At 37.8% G+C, this 20,358-nt stretch overlaps 1 protein-coding gene across 1 annotated transcript; it reads left to right on the top strand.

The window, feature by feature from the left end:
• Positions 1-1,436: 1,436 nt before the first annotated feature.
• Positions 1,437-19,488, top strand: LOC136282827 (uncharacterized). Its single transcript, XM_066170760.1, has 15 exons — positions 1,437-1,553; positions 6,470-6,726; positions 6,920-7,040; positions 7,586-7,708; positions 7,822-7,944; positions 8,047-8,176; positions 8,313-8,506; positions 12,094-12,402; positions 13,490-13,774; positions 14,759-15,072; positions 15,535-15,676; positions 15,917-16,245; positions 16,471-16,612; positions 18,262-18,783; positions 19,163-19,488. The coding sequence occupies exons 1-15, from the start codon at positions 1,490-1,492 to the stop codon at positions 19,486-19,488; spliced, it is 3,381 nt and encodes a 1,126-aa protein (XP_066026857.1). The 5' UTR covers positions 1,437-1,489.
• The last annotated feature ends 870 nt before the right edge of the window (positions 19,489-20,358 follow it).

Below are 20,358 nucleotides of genomic sequence, written 5' to 3'. Positions count from 1 at the left end.
AGATGTTGCATGCGACAGATTTTTGCCGAGCAAAAATTCATGCTGACATCCTTACCGATCAATTCAATTTAATACCGAGGAATCTAACTTAATACTTAATTCTCTTGAAGAAATACCATGGATTTCATGTCGTTATGAAACTCTTGAAAACAGGAAGACTAAAAGCTGAATCTTCATAGCTTCAGCTACCTGTAATTTGTTCAATAGTGTTTCTTCAATGAAATGTATATGGCAGCACTTTTCCAACTGGATAGACTGAAGAAATTCTGTTTTGAAGGCTGATTGTTGCTCGTTTTTAAACTCCATAGCTGATTGGTTATTTTTTCATTCTTCAGGTTTTGTTACTAAGGGTTTAAGGTGCAGGTTAACTAACGCAACCTTTAGGTATCACAGTCGTTCCTTTTTAGTTCAGAGTTTTAATTTACAAACAGCATTTGCTAGAATATGTTTATTTGCGCCTAATGCCCAATCTTTTTCGCACTTGTTCTTCAAAAAACTTTTCGTGTTTCACTTTCTTAATAGTTCCAATAAGACCTAATGTCCCTAAATGATATAATGTGTCTGAATCATTTATAAATGCATGATTTCTTTTAAAAAAATAAATTACTGGCTCTCTTTCACGTACATAGTCGAAGAAGTTTAATTTCAAAATCATGCCCGAAATTAATTTTTCAGTGCCCAGTTTATCTTGTCTCTGTGTTTGACATGTCGTTGTGCCTCAAACGTTTCAAGGAGCTTAGAATTTGACTCTTTTTCCATTCACTTATCGAGATATACTTTTGTACTTAAAGCACGCTATTCATTTTTCTTTGTGGGGATTATTTGGTCATCATTGGTATATTTAGGAAACGTTCAAAGTAATTTAAAGAAAGAAAGGAAATTAGGCCCAGTTATTCCTGTAGAGGTATCGCAAAGAGACCTGGGAATTGTCTTATGGTAATTTTGCTGTTTCTGATCGAACATTCATGAAAAGACGTTCATTAACCATTAAGAGTTCCTGCTTTCCAGAACTTAAAATCATCTCAAGTCGTAAAATCATAGTGTTTAGCTTCCTGCTACTTTTGATTATGTATCCGTTTATAGTCCAGTAATTATTATTGAAGTAAATACATAGTTAAATACTAGAATAGAATATTTAACCTGTTTCTGTAAAATTGTAACAAAGCCTCCTGTAGGTCCCTTGAAAAAAGTTGAATATTTTGGGCTTGAGTAATTATAACCTGAAGTCAAAACACACTGTAATATCCGCTGAGACGGCTGTATGCCGGGTTATGTCAAAACTCATCTTTATAGATATGGTTAATTATTCGCTTGCACAGAGACAAGTCGGTTGCTATGGTGACAATCTCCCGCCGAAAGTAATAAGTGTAGAGTAATTGAACGCATATTTAACTACAGCTGTCTCAATTTGTCTGATGTTCCTCGGCATAAAGTTGAAAAAACTCACTTAAGCTGTTCGTTGGAATTATAGCGGGCGTTTTGTGGGAACATGCTGTTTGTTTTCTACTGCTTTGTTCTCACCGTTTTGGCTTCTCTAATACCAGAAGGACAAGGTGAGGTTTTCCTACAGTTATGTCCCAGCTCATGTTTGAGTACTATTTAAAAGTTTATCATCCTTATAAACATAACTAAGCCTTGAGATATCCACACAAACTTCTTCCCGAAATATTTAAGAAAATAAACTAATTTTGACCAAGTTTCGCTCTAGATAGGCATAAGACAATGCTCATATTTTATAAGAAGTTCAGAATTAAAATTCTTGGGAACAATTAATCAGGTCTCTGCAATGTTTTCCATATACGTTCTCGACTTTTTGATGCGGCACAAAGGATAAGATGACTAGGCAGATCTTCAAATTTTAAAACAAGTGGAAAGTCTTGTTGAACTCAACTGAAATGTCTCGGCTGGATCAAATGAAAACTTGACACAGAAGCACAACCTTTCAAGTTATGTAATATAGTCTTTCGACTATAACGTTTCGGGGAAAAGAATTAAAAAGAAAAGAAAAAGCAACAGAACTTTTTACTTTTGGCTGAAACGTGTAATTTGCATCAAACTTTGACCCTTTTGGTAAAATCTGGCTCTAAAGTTGATTCTTAAGTTGATTCAAATATTACAATCCTATAAATTGAGGACTTTTTGGATTGCGGGGAGCCTCTGCAGAAAGGAAATTGTATATGTATATATACATAAATACACACATACATTCATTATACTTGCTAAAAGGGGCTTTTCAACCCAAACAGGTGGAAAAAAATTTGTTAAACAAATTTTACGCAGTCCTGTTTAGTCAAAATTTAGATCGTTGACCGTCCACTCGTGGAGTTTCTCAGAGTATTTAATTTTCAAAGGTTTTATATTTCTCAGAGTATTTAATTTTCGTCAGTTTTTAAGTTTTTAAAAGCGCAAAAACAAAGGTGGCAAACACCACCTTGCTTTGCAAATGTGACACGAGTCTCGAAACAGACCGTGTTTAAACTATCTGCAGTCAAAGCAACTTTAATTTGGTAGCAAAGTCTTTTTTTTCATCAAACACAGGTTTCACCGTGAGCTAAAAACAGATTTTCAAAACCTTGAAAGAGTGAATCTGCCAGTTATCTCATGAAATAAGGATCACGAGATTTTGACGAACTCAGGCAAAATAAATTAATGTCTATCGTCCGCGTCAGTATGGCGAAACAAGAGCGAAATTATTTTAAAACAGTGACGTTAGCACATTTCAATGATCGTAAAAAGATTTTAAGCCTTTTTGCTTTGAAGGAAATAAATGTGTTTGATTTGATTTTTCAAATACAGGAAAGTAAGTAGCTTAGTGCAGCTTCGGTCCGATGGGAAACTTCGGACGTGTTCACTACAGAGGATGTATTTTTGAAAAAGAAGTCATCATTAATTGATGCAGTCAGCCTGTTTTGACTGACATGAAAATTTTTCCTCAGGCTCGATATTCTACACCTAACTTTGAGTCCTCACTTTCACTTAGTGTAGTAAATTTAAAAAGCAAATTTATTCTTACAGTTTATCGTACCATCAACACCAATCTGGATAATAAAGTTGTCCATCGAAAACGGAAATTTTCGAAAACACGCTCCTAATGAAGATGAATGATGTGAAAATGCAGACTTTACCCTGTGGCTTGAACGAAAAATTCTAGAAAAGGAATTTGTCAAGAAACTGTTAGTACAGCATGCGGCCTCCTATTTTCTATCGCTTTTCAAGTTTTGTTGTCAATTACTACTTGGACATCAGATTCTAAAAAGCAGTCGCATGATTCCTTTCATCGTATTTCCACTTCACTCGACCAAAATGTGATATTTCAGGATTTATTGTTCCTGTTACACTCAATTACGCCCTTAAAATATGCATGCTCAAGGGTAAATTTCAGTCAGTTTGGTAAAAAGTTTTAATATACAAGGGAGTTTTTAACTCCTTGAGTTATACGTCAGCAATTTTAATTATCTCTCGCTTTGCTTTCATAATACTCAGTATGGTCCAAATCTTGAGTCAAGCTACATAACAATGAAAACCCGTACGCATTTCATGAATTGAGTTTTTGAGCCGAGACTAAACAAAAGCTCCCCCAAAACGTTTTGACAGTAACCTTTTTTAACGAACTAAACATGCTCAGACGAGATTACCAGCATATTTACGTGATAAACACGAATTACTCTACATATCAACACAGGTTGATTGTAGACTTCGGCGTCGACTGATCGATCGATCTTAATAGGTGATCGCATCAAAAAGTTATACGTTACTTAATATTAAATACTCATATTCCTTGTAATAATAACAAAGGGAATTTGTAGGGGTTCATCACAAAGGGGACACTACTTTTTGCCGTGATCATTCAGAACAATATTTAAAACTACTCGACTGGTGTTCTATGCAAGGCAGAAAACCAAAATCCAAATTAAGGTAATGATTCAGGAGTAACACTGCTCTAAATTCGTGTATCGGAATGGCGTGCTGTACCAGCAGGAGTTCCTCAGGGGACCAAACTCGGCCCCTGGTTATTTCTAATAATGATTAATGACCTAAGTGTGGCGAATACGAATATCTGGAAGTATGTAGATGATACTACCCTCGCTGAGTGTGTGGAAAAGAACGGAACCAGCTCGCTCGATGCAGTCGCGCTTTGATGAATTTGTTACAAAATCTCGTCCTGATGGTTTCCAGTTGAATGAATCGAAGTGCAAGGAACTAAGAATATCATTCACAAAGTTATAGAATACTTTAGAGCCTGTTACTATCAACAATGCGAACATTGAGGTTGTTCCTTCCGCTAAATTACTAGGTGTATGATATCGAATGATTTGCAGTGGAATGTGCACGTAGAAATGATATGTAAGAAAGTCGCTTGTCTACTTTCTTAGGCAATTAAAGCGCGCGAAAGTGCCAGCTAATGACCTTCTAAGTTTCTACATCATTTGCATACGTCCAGTTGTAGAGTGTGCATGTCCAGTCTATAATACCTCTCTACCGCAATATCTCTCCGATCAGTTAGAACGCCTGCAGAAGCGAGCACTACGCATAATAAGCACTAATGATTTATCTTATAGACAGGCTTTAGAAGTTATTAACATACCTGCCTTGTATGACAGGAGAGAGGTGATTGGTAACTCAATGTTTCAAGAGATAAGTAACGGCAACAATCACAAGCTTTATTCACTACTTCCGCCACCTTACCTTGGCACGTTGCGAACACGGAAAAATCGCGAGTTCCAAGTCCTGCGTTTTAAAACCAATCGTTTTACTTACTTACGTATTACCCATCATGTCTGTGTGGCACATAGGGCAGCAACGAAATCCTTTCAACCCTGTCTATCTTTAGCCAGTTTTTCAATGGTGCTCCAGCTGTAATTGAGTCCCCTTAGTCTCTTCTCTACTGTCCTGCGCCAAGTTGTTTTCGGGCGCCCTCTGCTTCGTTTGCCTTCAGGTGTCCAGTGCATTGCAATTCTGGCTATGATGTTACTGGCCTTCCGCATCTCATGACCGATCCACCTCCATCTTCTCTTGTTGACAAGTGTACGAATATCCTCCTGCTTGGTTTGCCTCAGTAGCTGGTCGTTTGATATTTTCTGAGGCCAGAAGATTCTCAGAATCTTCCTGAGGTTAGCTGTGTGGAAGGATGTCCTGTCCTCTTACCCTGATCTTTGTTGGGGAAGGGACATTAACATACACGGCCTCCGTATTCTTCAAGCTAATTCTCAAGCCGACCTGGTTGCTGAACATGCTGAGCCAGTCTGTCTTTTCCTAAATGTGCTGTCGTGTGTGGGACAATAGGGCTGTATCATCTGCAAAGTCGAGGTCTTCGAGTATAATAAAAGGGGTCCATCTAAGGCCTCTTCGATGATCTTCCACTGTTCGACAAAGGACCCAGTCGATAGCAATATTGAATAGCATGGACGACATGACACATCCCTGCCGTACACCGGTTTTAACTTCAAAACTTAGATCTCCCTGACCGATGCAACATGTGAAATTTAAGTAGAAGCATTTGATGATATTAATAATGCGTTGTGGAATGCCATATGCTCTCAGAATCTACCAAAGACTGTCCCTGTGAATGCTGTCGAACGCTTTCTCATAGTCGATGAAATTTACATACAACTCGCTGTTCCACTCAGTACATTGCTCAAGTATGTTCCGCAGTATGAAAATATTGTCCGTACATCCACGCCCCTTGCGAATACCAGATTGCTCGTTCCGCAGGAGGTCATCAACAGCTTGGGTGATGCACTGTATAATGACCTTGCAAAAGATTTTACTCGGCACAGACAAAAGGGTAATTCCTCGCCAGTTGTTACAATCACTTAGAGACCCTTTCTTTGGTATCTTGATCATCACACTTCTTTGGTATCTTGATTATCACACTCCAATGTCAGCTCCTCTCCTCGCCTTGACATCCCGAAGGGATCTCCGCCATTTCCCACTGATCAACAGATGGTCAATTTGATTTCAATCCCTGCCATTCGGGGAACACCATGTGAACACCATGAAGGGTGCCTCCTATCACCAGATTATTAGTTGTGCAAAACTCAACAAGCCTTTCTCCATTTCACTGATGATGCCACTCCCGTGTCTTCCCATCACTCTGTCACTGCCTGAGTTATCGGCACCAACTTTGGCATTTAGATCCCCCATGATGATGATTCTACAACTCATATATATTAATTGATCTGATTTCGAATAATTTTAGTTGTATCTTAATTAATTTGGTGTTTACATAATGATAAGCTTTATTATTGTTAAATTCTTATGAATTAACTTTCTTAATTTATCATTATATAATTTATAGTTATAATTAATTTACGTTTTACATTTGTAAAAATTATCGTAATTCAGCCCTCGGCTGCAAGGGTAATTTTAATAAAACTATCTCTCTATCTATCTATCTAAAGTTCCAGTTTAAGTTAAAGTTCCTAGCACAACATAGCAACTTTCTAACTTAGTAGATTTTTTTCTCTAGGCAATTGCCGCAATTTAAAGTTCACCAGTTTTAATAAACTTGGCTTCCGGTTGGAGAATCACACGGTTCGAACTGTTGGCGTTGTCAACGAGGATCTCTGCATGTTTCAATGCTACCTGGAACCTAACTGCGTCAGTTATAACTTCTGTGAAATAAAACAGTCTTCTGGAAAACACAAGTGTGATCTGAATAACGCGACTATTGAACACGATCAAGACCTGGTGCAAAATGAAAGTTGCAGTTACCGCGGAGCAGAGGTGAGGATGAATTCCATAGGCTAAAAGTATTATTCATTGTCCGAGAAAGCTTTAATACCGGACCAAGGGATACCTAGCCCCTCTAACCCGTTAATTTTACCTGCTTGCAACGGGAACAAATGAACAGATGCAAGGAACCTGTCATGCCTGCAAAAATATCACTTTAAATTTATCTCTTCCATTCCTTCCTAAGAATGCTTGTAAGCAAAATCCTTGCAAGAATAACGCAACATGCCAAGCTGGGTTTACAGACAGAGACTATCAGTGTTTGTGTGTTAATGGATCTGGATTTAAAGGCCATAATTGTGACGAGGGTAAGGAATCTTATATTTTTATTAAGACATAAACATAATGTATAAGTGATACGCTCCGCAGGCCCCTCCCTCAATTGAAGTTCTTTTAGGTGACTGGGCAGCCTTATTTGAAGGGGATGAGTACGAAACAATCCCGAACACGGCAATAGTTTGATAGTCACAAAACATCGCAGGTGAAACTCTCTGCCTTTCATGGCTTGCGAGAAGGATAATCCAGAATGGCACAAGTTATCCAAAATACAAATTAGGTCTTACATATGAACGACTCTTTTGCTTCTCATGGTTCATCTTAGAACGGGATTTTATCACTCATTTTTGTTTTTTACCTCATTCAGTCTCGATTTTCTCTAACGCGGTTTCTTACCCACCATCTACGCGAACAAACTTTAATTTCTCATTTTCCTTTCTTACGAGGCAACAAAACTAAGTACAACGTCTACGCAAAGATCAGACGTGACCCCATATCTAGATAAAAACATAAAAAATGAAAATCTTTAAGGAAACCAACTTAGATAAAGTCCTTCGTCTTCTCTTTCCTTTTATAGACATAGACGAGTGCTTGTCTGGTAAACATAGCTGTGAGGGTAATACGACATGCAATAACACCATTGGATCGTACTGCTGCAGGTGCAAGAAAGGATATCATGGAAATAAGACAAACTGTTCTGGTAAATATTCTTATCTGACAACAGGAAACGCTCGCGTGAAGACGAAAATTCGTGCAACCACAGCAAGTCGAAATAACCTTCATGCCCTAATGGTATTCATTTTGTTGTCTCAGACATAGATGAGTGTTTGAACGGAACACACGGTTGTGATGTGAACGCTGAGTGTTACAATACCCTGGGATCTTACAAGTGCACGTGTAAAGATGGATTTCAAGGAAATGGAACTAAATGCACAGGTAACTAGTTCTGACATATTCACACTCCGTCTGTTATCTTCAGTTTTTCAGATTAGTGAGAGAAACGGTCTCATTTACATTATTTTCCTTTTCGTGTTCTAGATCTAGATGAGTGTATGATCGGAACACATGACTGTGATGTAAATACTAAGTGTAGCAATACCCTAAGATCTTACAATTGCACGTTTAAGATGGAATTGAAAGAAATGGAACCAACTTCAAAACTTTTGGCGTATTGATAGTGCTGTTTGTTTCCTCCTTTATTTAGAGAAATTATGGTCTGTTATCATTTGCGAGGGAGGAAAAAGGACCATAAGTTGTGATAATGACCAAAGAACTATCGAAGTTGTGGATGCAAATTATGGTAGACTGGACTCAAACACTTGCAATCATTCCAAAGTTAGCGATACAAACTGCAAAGCTGCGAACTCTCTTTTCACTGTGCGGTTGAAGTGCAACGAAGAAGCTAGTTGCGAGCTGCACGCAGATAATTCAGTTTTTGGAGATCCATGCCCAGGCACATATAAATACTTGGAAGTCAAGTACAAGTGTGTGAATTTAGGTTAGTACCTATAGGTATTGTTGCATGCTGTGAACTGGGGGGAGAAATGGCCTTTTGCTACCATTTAGGACGCATTTATTTTAGATTTGCATTAGGTGCTAGATCACCCGTCCATTTTCAGTCGGGGGCGTATTAAAAAAAGATACGCAAAGAAGCAATCATTAACATAGTCAGTATTTAAATATCAAATCTTTTTTCAAATTAATATCTTTACACTTTTATCAAAGACATGGTGGATAAGTATTCATTTGTTTCCGGGGTTTCAGTTTCATTTTGTCTTGAGTGGCGCCCGCAAAAGCAAAGGAAAATTCGACAAGGTGGTCTAGGATAGATTTTATGCACTAGGGAAAAAGTTCTGAACTGCCGTCTGGTCGGTGAATCCTGGGTGGATCATGCGTACACCAAAGGAGTGCAAACTGACAATTTTCAAGCCGTATGCAGGAAAATTCAATATTAGCATGCCAGACCATTTTCCTGCATAAATAGTGAGATAAAAAAGGTTCAATTCAATAATTCTGGATCGCACCTTCGAGTACGTTGCTGATGAGCACTGCTGCTGAACTAGAAGCAAATGAAAATTTAGAGGTACCCTCTGTCTTGACTCCTGGTTAATCATTCAGTAACACAACGAGATAGACTTATTGTATACATTGAAGAGAGAATGTCCACTAAGACCGAGCGAAAATGGAAATTCGTGATACATCTCGAAAAATCAAAATTCTTCATATTTTCTCTGAAGATACCCTATAGTGGCTTAAGAAACGTGATAGGATTTTTTTCTAGAAACATCTTTTTAAACTTTCATGAAATGAAAAAGCCGTCACGAGCCAAAGTGTCCTGAAAGGCATCCGAAAAATAGGTGATTGGTACCTTCACATAGAATTCGCCCTTTTGAATTGGCATCTTAGAAAGAACCGTTTCCTGCTTTCAACATTGCTGTTGAAGTCTTTGCAAGTAACTTGACTTCAATCTTACGCCAGTGAATAAAATTTAGAGGTCATGGTAAGCCGATGAAATTAACGAAAATTCACCTTCGAATAATTTGTAATTTAGCGTGTTTTTTTAAGGGACATTTTTTGTACCCGGTAAAAAACATCGGATAAATTGAAATTGACATTCTTTATTGAATAAATGCTGGTCTAAAATGGGGTGTAAAAATTAGTTTCGGGCTTTTTACCAGCGCCGAGTAGGAAGCCTCTCAAAATAGCGGTTATCACAACAAAAGCGTGTCAATCGGAAGTCAACAAATAGCACATTCTCCAAACCCGAAAGCAAAGGATTGTAAAATTTTTACATTATAATTAATCTGTTTAGTCGTCAGTAATCCACAGCGCTGAAGAACTTCATTTTTAGATCCTATGAATAAGATATTGACTAAATATTTATTTCCGTGAGTATTTTATCGTTAGACATTTCAAAATTAGTGTCGCCCTGATCCGGATCAACTTACACGGTTTTTTTCAATTTTCCCAGCTTATTTTTTCATGATCTTTTAGGAGCAAAACAAAATACCAAGAAGCTACACGAATAGACTACACTTAAATTCCCATCATGTAGATATACTACAGCAGTCAGCTAGTAAGTCTATTGGAACTTTTTCATGCTTTGAGCATGAAAAACTGAGACAGCGACACACGTTTTCCCAAAGGTGAACATTGCGACCTCTTATGCTCGTGTATTTTTTTTCTTCTTTTTCAAGGAGGCAACGTTGAATAATCGATCTAATCTATACAAAAGTGTAGAGAAAAAAGTGTGATTATGCGATTGTTAGACCCTGAGGTTTTAACTGCATGAGGAATGAGAAGCAGCTAAAAAAGTAAACAGAACATTAAATTACTAATTATGTGTTGTGGGCTATTAGCTGAACTATTTTACAGGGCTTTCAAGGAAATGAACAAATTGACGACATCTAGGAAAAACAATAGCGACCATTTCATTACATCGACGACTTAGTTGTTAGATTGGGGTGGGAAGGGGAGAAACCTTGGGAACGAGGTTGCGACATCAGTAAATGAATTCCAAAATTAGCGACACGGATATCTCACCTTAAAAGGCTTCAGAGACAGCTATTAGAACAAAATCGGAATCGAGTGAGAATAGGGTTACCACCATTTTTTTTTCCATCTTAGGGGCACATTTAATTGACACACTTCATTATAATCAGTCGTCGTCGTTAACAATCCTAGAGCGTATACAGGACGGCGACAAAGATTTTCTCCCCATGCTCCCGACGAACTTTACGGCATGACTAAATGAAAGTTCTGTTGGAACATTTCAATAACATTGGCTTAGCCACTCATTCCTCAACGCTGACATGCACATTCCTCGCAAAGCGACTGCAGTTTTTTCGATGAAGGCTTCTTGCGACTAACTGTAAAAAAGGATTAATTTCCAAGTATACAAATATTTTGTTGAAGGCAACATTCATTGTTACCAGTTGTTGACAGTTAATTGACGTGATTTTCCCAATTTTTAAAGCCACGGTGCTCAGTACTCATTGAATGCCCGGAAATTAATTGTATACCTGCTTTTATAAAAACATTTCCTTTTCCAAGGATTCGAAATTTCAAGCGATTCAGAGCTTTACCAGGCAAGGAAAATGTCGCTTGAAAAAGTGCACGAAATAGAGAATTTTAAGTACGCGAATTTTTAGCGATCGTTGAAAGTTTCCCGTGGCGTAACAATTCAAATCTACAGGTCTTTAAATTGACTAAAAAACTTGGTTAGCCTTCAAAGAGACATTTCTATGCTTAAAACAGGGTTTTAATGCCATGCAACTTAGATCAGAGCAGATTGTTTGAGAGGGGATTAGATATGTTTATTTCAGCTGTTTTCATGACACGTGGGGTGTTCTAAGTTTTAATTTTTTTTGGTTTTAAAAGGTATATTTAAACAAATCAAACTCACCACGTTCGTTGGCCTACCAATGGGTATCTTTAAAAAATTATCAAGGAAATTGGTTCTCTATCATGTGCCAGCTCCTGCTCGGTGTTAGTGGGCATTTGCTCTTAAATGGTGAATTAGGTACTGCAGAGGCTTACCAATATAACGGAAAAACAACGCATCAAATCATTTACCTTTATCAGACAAACCAAAAGAAGAAAAAATCTAGGGAGACCCAACTCCGTAAGAGGACAATTGGCTTGTCATAGACACCCCGATAGGCCAGTTTAAAAGGGTATTTGCAAAAGCCACTAAATTTGACATCTCGTATCTGAGATTTATGTAATACATTCCTTTTTCAATAAATACTTGTCTGCAAGTAGCTTTAAATCCTGAAGAAAAGACACCTTTGTCGGGAGATCCTCAGGTTTTCTTAACTCTCTCGCACCTCTTTTTATTACTGTATTCATCTTCTCATCCGCCACATGTGAAATCTCTGATCATTAATTCCCAAGACTAAAAGATAAGATTAAAAGATAGACGGGATAATCACAATTCCGCTTTTATTACAGGAAGAATTCGTAATTAAATATTTCACAAGATACCTGAGAGAGTTTGTCCATAAATGGCAGAAGAAAATCATAGTAAGAATAGTGACCGTCTCATTCAAGGTTTGACGAAAACTTTGAAACTTTATTTCATAGCATCAAACATGTCAAATCGCTACGAGTCAATTGGTTGCTTCAAAGACGATACAACCAGTCCTACCATAGAAACATTGGAAGGAAAAGATGATATCCTGGATGGTAACTACTCAACAAGGAATGATTCCATCGACAAATGTTTTCGTGCTGCCGAGAGGCAAAGATTTCACATCTTTGCTGTTCAGGATGGTGGACGATGCCAAGCCAGTGCTTCGGCCATAACGACCTTCCACAAGTATAACCAATCACAGCAATGTCCACCTGGTGGTAAAGGAGGAAAGCAAATCAATCATGTCTATTACATTAAGGGTAAGAGTGTACTAAACATTTTATACTAAGTTATCCATGCTACAACCGCAGTGCCCCGCAAGGCTGGAATTATGGATCCCCGTGATTTGGATTTAGTCGCCCTAAAAAGCTTTTCAAATATTTACGTATAACCCATACTTTTCTAAAAACAAAGCGGCAGTTATTATTTATGCTGTTGTTTTCTGTTAGAAAGAATTCCGTTCGTATTGGAATATTATGTTTTAAGGAAATCTTGCTAAAGCTTCTGTTTCAATAAAATTTGCTTAAATTAAAGGCGAATTGTCGCTTATACACCCATTTTATGTGATGTGTGATGGATAGGCGTTTCTTTGTGTTTTGTGCACAGGACGAAATCACACGTTTCCGTATTTCTGAAACGTGGCGGAAACATGCAACTCCATGTTTCCGTTATGTTTAACATGCACAAAAAGTGGTCCGGTTCCGTTGTATACGCAGCAACGGAAACGCGAGAAAACGTCACGAAACCGGTAACGGAAACACAGGTTATCCGTCGTGTTTCCAGAACGGTTTAACATGTTTCTGCCACGTTTCCGTTTACGGATTCTTGCAATTTCGTCCTGTGGTGGGAGCAATCATTTGCGTTTCGAGAAGACCACGACTTCTGCAGAGAACTGCCTTTTGCATACTTCACTTGCTGCAGACCTATTACTGGATTCTATTCGAAATCTTTGAGAGGGGAATTTTCCGATAACCCAAGGGAACTGACATAACAGCAAAATCAATCGAAAACCCTATTTCCTTCTGAAGTGAATATGAGACGACCTCAGGTGATTCCTTAGAAAAAAAAAATTCGAACGAATTCAATGTTCCTTACCAATGTCTGTTTCAAAAACTACAATAAAAAAATATAGGTCACCATGCTTCTTGTCTCTTCGTCCTTCGCTCTGACGAAGAGTTAACGCTCGGAACTTCAGCTTGAAACTATTTACGGCGGTTTGTTATACTCTCCCACCGACGTAGCACCATAGTTTCTTTTGAAACTTACCCCCTCTATTTACATTTTTGTTACCCGGTCTAGTTGATAATTACAATGTTGTACGGCTCTACTTGCTGTTTACTCTTTCAGGACATAAAAGTGTTGGATGCTACAAATTGGATGGTACAAGTCCTTTAACCCTTGAATTGACTGTGTCCGATCCTATCTTGAATGGAATTTACCCTGCACAGCCTGGGAGCTTCATTTCAAAGTGTGCAGTGGCTGTAATTAGAGCAGGTTACAGGTTATTTGCAGTTGAGAATAATGACACGTGTTCAGCAAATGCTACTACACCGCAGAAAATTGAAAAACTTAAAGAATCTAAGAAGTGTGGTCTTGGGGACGCCAACGCATTTCAGGTTTACAACATCAGAGGTAATTTTAAAGTGCGAGCCCATTTCAACATTGAAAGAAAGGAATATTTAATTAAAATTAAAATGATATATATATTACAATTATACACTTCAAAAACCGAATTAGCTGTCTGTTTAGAGCACCTTTTTTAAAGGACCTTTTGGTCTCGGAACTCAGCATCGCTTGTAGCGGCAACAAACTGGTTAATTCCACCACATTGATATTTTCATGAAAATGATACCTTCCCGCTCATAAAGCTTTTATACGCATGCCAAGTATTAAAGTGTCACTCTTAAATACCTTTTCTAAGGTTCAAGAAGTTTCATAATAAGTTAACTATGTAAGCCTCATCGGCAAAAAATAGCCTTGCGTAATTCCCTAAAATTAAGTTTCTACATATAATTGGGAATTTCTAGAAAGACCTTTACCTTAAAGGTTGATCAAGCATTATTCTAGTCAGGTTCGTTGAATGTTTTAGAAGTATTCTGACCCACGAGTAAGTAGACACGTTTTCGTAACACAGTCAAACTGATATCTGTTGTTTATCATGAGCGACCGACATAATAACACCGCTTTAAAAACGTTCGCCCGTTTTGGATTCACATCAACTCATTTCGGATAAAGGATGAACGTCATCAATTAATCCAACAACTGGCAGGAAAAATAATTAAAACGAGATTTCTATATATTGTGGGCTTTCAAAGTTTTATGAGAGAAAATGCTTTAAAACATTAATGAAGGGATCTGATGCTCTTGATCCCTTAAAATGGAAGATTATACACCAAGCTCTTCGCAACAACGTCCACTCACAAACATGTAAACAGAATAAAGGAGATATTTTCTCATTAACAAAATACACCTGATGCGGGCAGAGGTCAAAATGTACTTGATTATGTAAAATGGAAAATATCTACCAATGGCGTGTGAGCAATTTAAGGTCTATTAAGATGTTGCGACTCTCTTTTTTTATTTGATTATTTTAGGTTTCCTTTTGTTTTAAAATAGATTTACGTTGTCTTGGTACACTTGGTATGGAAAGTGGTACAATCACTGATGGGCAGATAAGTTTCTCGTTCCGAAAAAGTAATAACACGAAAATTGTAAGATTACATCACACAGGGAGGACTTGGATAGCTGATGAGAATGATATTTATCAGTGGCTTCAGCTCGATCTCAGAGCTCAAAACACTGAAGTAACACGAGTAGCAACACAGGGATCCCATCAACATAAAAAATGGGTGAAGAAGTACAAGCTACAATACAGCAACTATGGAGTGAGATTTCAAAACTACGCGGAACAAGGAAAAACCATATCAAAGGTAAAACTGATCAGAGGCGTGGAAGGGTTCTAAAACATGAGCTGCTCATTGTACACAAAGCCAAGTTCATTCCTTAACTTAAACTTCCCAATGCGTTCTTTGAGTAGTTTGCTAGGACAAACAATCCTCTTCGTTACTCGATTTGTTACGATGCATGAGTCGGCAGTTGTTCAAGAAAATTGTTACGATGTATGAAAATTTCATACATTTACCATTTTCTTCGCCCAGGTACAAATCTCATCTTGATCCAGTTTTTGATTACCCTCAGATAGATATTTGTAGAAAAAGTTCGACTTAATTTACCGTACGGTGGCATGGGATATTACGGTTTACCTGGTGAAAAACAGCATAATATAGCTATATAGCTTTTATTTAAAAAATTCTTATGTATGCAAGGCGGGCACATACTGCGCATTTTAAATAAAAACACTCAACATTTATTTCACATCTATTATGATGCAGGAATTTGACGGAAACATTGACGAGAACAGTGTTGTTTATCACGACCTGAACCCACCAATCACAGCGAGGTACATACGTTTTCTACCAGTGGAGTGGGAAGGCGAGATATCAATGAGGGTGGAACTGTATGGATGCGTGAAAGGTAAGGAAATGGTTTTCCTCTAAAGCTGATAATCATTGTATGCATTACAGTTGATCTGATCATAGGAGCCTTTTTTAAGGTTTTTCATTTCGTTGAGAGTTTCTGTGATTGTGTTAACGACATTTTTTAGCTCAGTGTAAACTACGCTTGATTAATTACTTCATGATCTCAATGCTACTTTTATTTCGCTGCTATAGATAAGTTATATTTGTAAAACGCCTGCTAACCTTTCGAAAACAGAATGTGGAAGATTTCTTGGCATCCAAAGCGATGAAATCTCTGACGGACAGTTAAGCGCCTCTTCAGAGAGAGACTCTAAACACTCCGCCACTCAGAGCAGACTTCTGGTTGTAAATCCTGACAGAGAGGGATCTTGGGCAGCTGAAAATAATGATACAGATCAGTGGCTCCAAGTTGATCTGGTTACTATGCACACTCAAGTGACACGTGTAGCAACACAAGGAAGTAATGGACACCAGAGGGAGTGGGTTACAAAATACAATCTACAGTACGGCAACGATACAGAAAGGTTTTACAATTATACAGTCCCAGGACAAAACGCAACGAAGGTAAAATTAATTTCTTGTGTTTTGATTCCCGTTTAAACAGGGAAAGAAGTATTTTTGGATCATCATTAGCAGGGGCTTTGCAAATTGAGGCCTCCGAGAGGCACAATTAGAGGAATGGTGTATGAATGAGTTGTGGGACTGTTTTCCCATCGTAATAACTGATATTCATTAAATTAATTCTTATCAAAGATTTAATGGAAAACCTCTTATGTTGTTACTTCAAAGGTTTTTACTGGAAACATTGATCAGAATACCGTGGTTTATCACGACTTTAACCCACCAATCACAGCGCGCTACATTCGTTTTAAACCGGTAGAGTGGCAGGACTGGATATCAATGAGGGTAGAACTGTATGGCTGTGTACAAGGTTAGGCCTACATGACAATTACGATTGAGCGGTACTTCTTGTAACGAGTAATTTGTACCAGATAATACTTCATTTCCTGTTCAAAAGCGAGCGCTTGAATATTGTTTGCTGTGTGTCATCTCAATCACAATCGAGCTGTTACAAGTTGACGCGAGTTTTCTGCACCAATAACAGGGCGAAGTAAGGCAAAACCAATACAATCTGAGAGAACTTTTAGGGGTAACGTTAGATCACGATCTTTCATTTAAATGCCAAATTGAGGAGTTATGCAAAACGTTGGCGAAACGTATTGGACTCCTTCGTAACATAAGTCCATATTTAAAAGGCAGTCAACGAGACATATACTACTCTACGAACATTAAACCTATATTGCTTTATGGCAGTATGATTTGGACTTCTTGAAGTAAAGAAAATCTTTTGAAAGTCCTGCGTCTTCAATGCCAAAAGAACAACACCTTCTGTCGGCTTATTTAACTCGCTGAAGTGGATTCCCTTTTATGCTGAATCATATTTAAATCGATGCACTTTAACCTACAAAAGGCTGAGTGGCAATAACCCTGAATATATAAATGATTTACTTATCACACATCATAGATCAACTCGTCTCTGTAATCTTAACTTAAGTTGCCCTCGATATAAGAGAAGTAAGGAAGGTGGTCGAAAGTTTGCTGTGAGTGCAACAAAGGAATGGAACAAACTAAGTGTGGACCTCAAACGGAGTACTAGTGTCAAAAACTTTAAGTGTTCCCTTTTTAAAATAATTTTAAATAATCAAATTCTTACGCAATTATTCATGTAAATTTTAAAATCTGTATATAAACACATTTTATAATCTTATTTTGCGATGCGCAAAGGCTTATATACTATTTTTATTACAATTAATATTGTTATAACTATTGCCATTAGTTTGTTTTGTTTTTTATTTGTTTGTTTTTTTAGGGCCATTAGGGCTATCAGTTTTATTACTGTCAAATGTTATCCTTATTAAATTAAGTCTTACCTACCAAAACTTGTCATAATGATTTGAAAATTACTTTGCATAGCATTATTCAATTCACTTATCAGCTTTGGTCACATGGAATTCCTTCCTCCTTCACTCTCCCCTTTTCACTCTCACGTGTGATCGCCGAACCACAAACTGGAATAATTGTACGATAAATACTACTCTAATTGTGGGAGTGGGAAGGAAACTTTGTCTTTTCTTGATATTTTTAGGTTTCCCAACAACAAAACCTCGTGGTGGCTAAGCCGCACAGTTTAAGAAAGTACACTTGTCGGAGTACATTGTCGCAGTTTATAAAAGTACATTGTCGCAATTCAAATAATTCAAAAACACCATTTTGATTCAGAACGGCAATCAATATCTTAAAGTCCAATGTAATCCTTAGAGCAAGGAAAGTATTTCAATGTCCGAATATCGAGCATTTCTACTTTCTAAAAATAAAATCGTGAACAAGCGTCGGAAGATGCATAGTACGACTTGTTCGAACACTCCAAGTGACTGACGTTTCTATTCCATTTTTTTTGGTGATTCAATAATTTACGTAATGTAATAACATTTCCTTAGAAATGTCACCATTGGAAATGGCAAAGAAAATTTTGACAATCTCTTACCAAAAACATTACTTTTATTGTATGGTTTTACGCAGGATTCACAGCTGTGTTTACAAATCTTGGTAAGATTGGACCAAAGGGTCCAAACTCGATTGGTAGTCATTACAAAGATCAAGATCATGAAAGACAAGTAAAATTGTTAAGCGGTATTCAACTGTGGACTGTGCCACGCACTGGTGAATACAGAATAGAAGCAATAGGAGCCTCAGGGGGGTACGGTAAGGACAGTGTCATCAAAACCGGGGGAAGAGGAGCACGGATGATCGGAAACTTTATTTTGACCAAAGATGAGATCATCCATGTACTTGTTGGTCAAAAAGGGAAAAGAGGGCCTTCCAACTCCAACACTGCTGGGGGTGGTGGAGGTACATTTGTGGTGAGAGAAAACAACATTCCCTTAATCATAGCTGGAGGTGGAGGGGGAATTAAGAAAATGTCGGAACAAGATCAAGGATGTGATGCGTCCATAAACACAACAGGGAATGCTGGGAACAACTCGTCTTTAGGGTCAGGAGGAAGCAACGGAAATGGAGGAAAAAGGAGTGGTCAATCCGCAGGTAAGCGGAGAAAGAAGATAGAAAAACAATCAGTATGTTCAATACATCAGGACAGGAAGATAACAGTAAGATTGGTCAGAACTGAATTATTGAAATTACTAATTCTAACTTTGAAGTTTTTCTCTTGTCGGAGGAACCTTCGCCCGTTCAGTTTTTAAAATTCGTACACATTTATTTACTGCTCACCATCGATCCGTCAATATACATACGCATCACTTCATTTACGTTTCTCCTATCCTAATGAGCTTTTGTATTTCTAGCAATTGACTACCCAATAATATTTCAAAATAAACTTCCAAAAATTGAGAAGTGCACTTAATTGATAATATTGCGAATATTATCAATGAGACAACTGCTTCTCACTTTTTGTTTATAGGAGGTGGTGGTGGCGGCGGCTTTTACAATAATGGAAGTAGTACTTCGAGAGGTACTGGTCAAGGAGGCGAAGGATATCTTTACGGAGGAGTGGGTGGACATGCCTGGGGTGGGTTCGGAGGTGGCGGTGGTTTACGTGGAGGTGGTTCACATGGAGGTAACCGTGGAGCTGGAGGTGGTGGAGGTTACTCTGGTGGAAATGGTGGAGCTAATAAAGAGTTTTCCTGTGGGGGAGGGGGTGGATCTTTTAACAATGGGACAAATCAGCAAAATGAATGTTGTTTTAATAACTTTGAAGATGGTAGAGTGATCATCACGTTTCTTCAGTGACATGCTCTCGGCAGCACTTTCCAGAACGTGTAAGGCTAATTCTGTTCTGAAGGTTGATTGTTGTTAGTCTTTAAACTCGGGAGTTGAATAATCTTTTGTTTAATGTTCAAGTTTAGTTAATGAGTGTTTTGAGGTGCTGACCAAACGGTGGGACCTGAGGAATTAAAGTCATTTGTGTTTGAGTTCATATTTTACATTTACAAACATAATGTTCTAGAATAGATCTATTTGCGAACATCTCCTGACGTAACGAATACATCTCCAACAAAAACTTCTGTTTTTGTTCTTTTTCCGACTCTTTTCTGAGCAATTTATCAGATGGACATGTGCATCAATTGATAGCTAGTCAACAAATAGTACGCAGGGTATAAGGACTATCAAGTATTTTTTAGACAAAATGTTGTTCACATTTTTCTGTACTTCAATCATTACATATATTTAAGAATGATTTTAAACTGACTGCGAGGATTTATCAATTCGTTTTTCTCGAAAATCGATTTTCAATTTAACACGATCAGTTAGACCCAGTATCTGCTTTTCCGGCCGCTCTTTGGGCCGACTGATTGGTTTTTTTTCACATGACACAGATTGCAGTTTTACGGCCATTGGCCCTGGTTACAAATTATCCATAAAACTTTTATTTGATTTGAGATTTGCAAGGCCTCATTTGCTGATTATCAACAGAATCCTCTATTTATAAATATTTTATCTTTGTTTTGGTTTTGCGATGATATCCTTGATTCAATGTTTCAAAGCTATCAATAACTTCTTAGTTTGGAAAGATCCGGACAGTAGAGAAAGCGAAGACCGAAATATGGTGGCCAGGGCTCTGCATATAAAGGGCCAAGCCGAAAACAAAAAAAAAAACGA

The sequence above is a fragment of the Pocillopora verrucosa genome, chromosome 8, assembly GCF_036669915.1.
Source record: "Pocillopora verrucosa isolate sample1 chromosome 8, ASM3666991v2, whole genome shotgun sequence".
Taxonomy (NCBI): Eukaryota; Metazoa; Cnidaria; class Anthozoa; order Scleractinia; family Pocilloporidae; genus Pocillopora; species Pocillopora verrucosa.
This window is presented reverse-complemented; position numbering and strand designations above follow the sequence as displayed.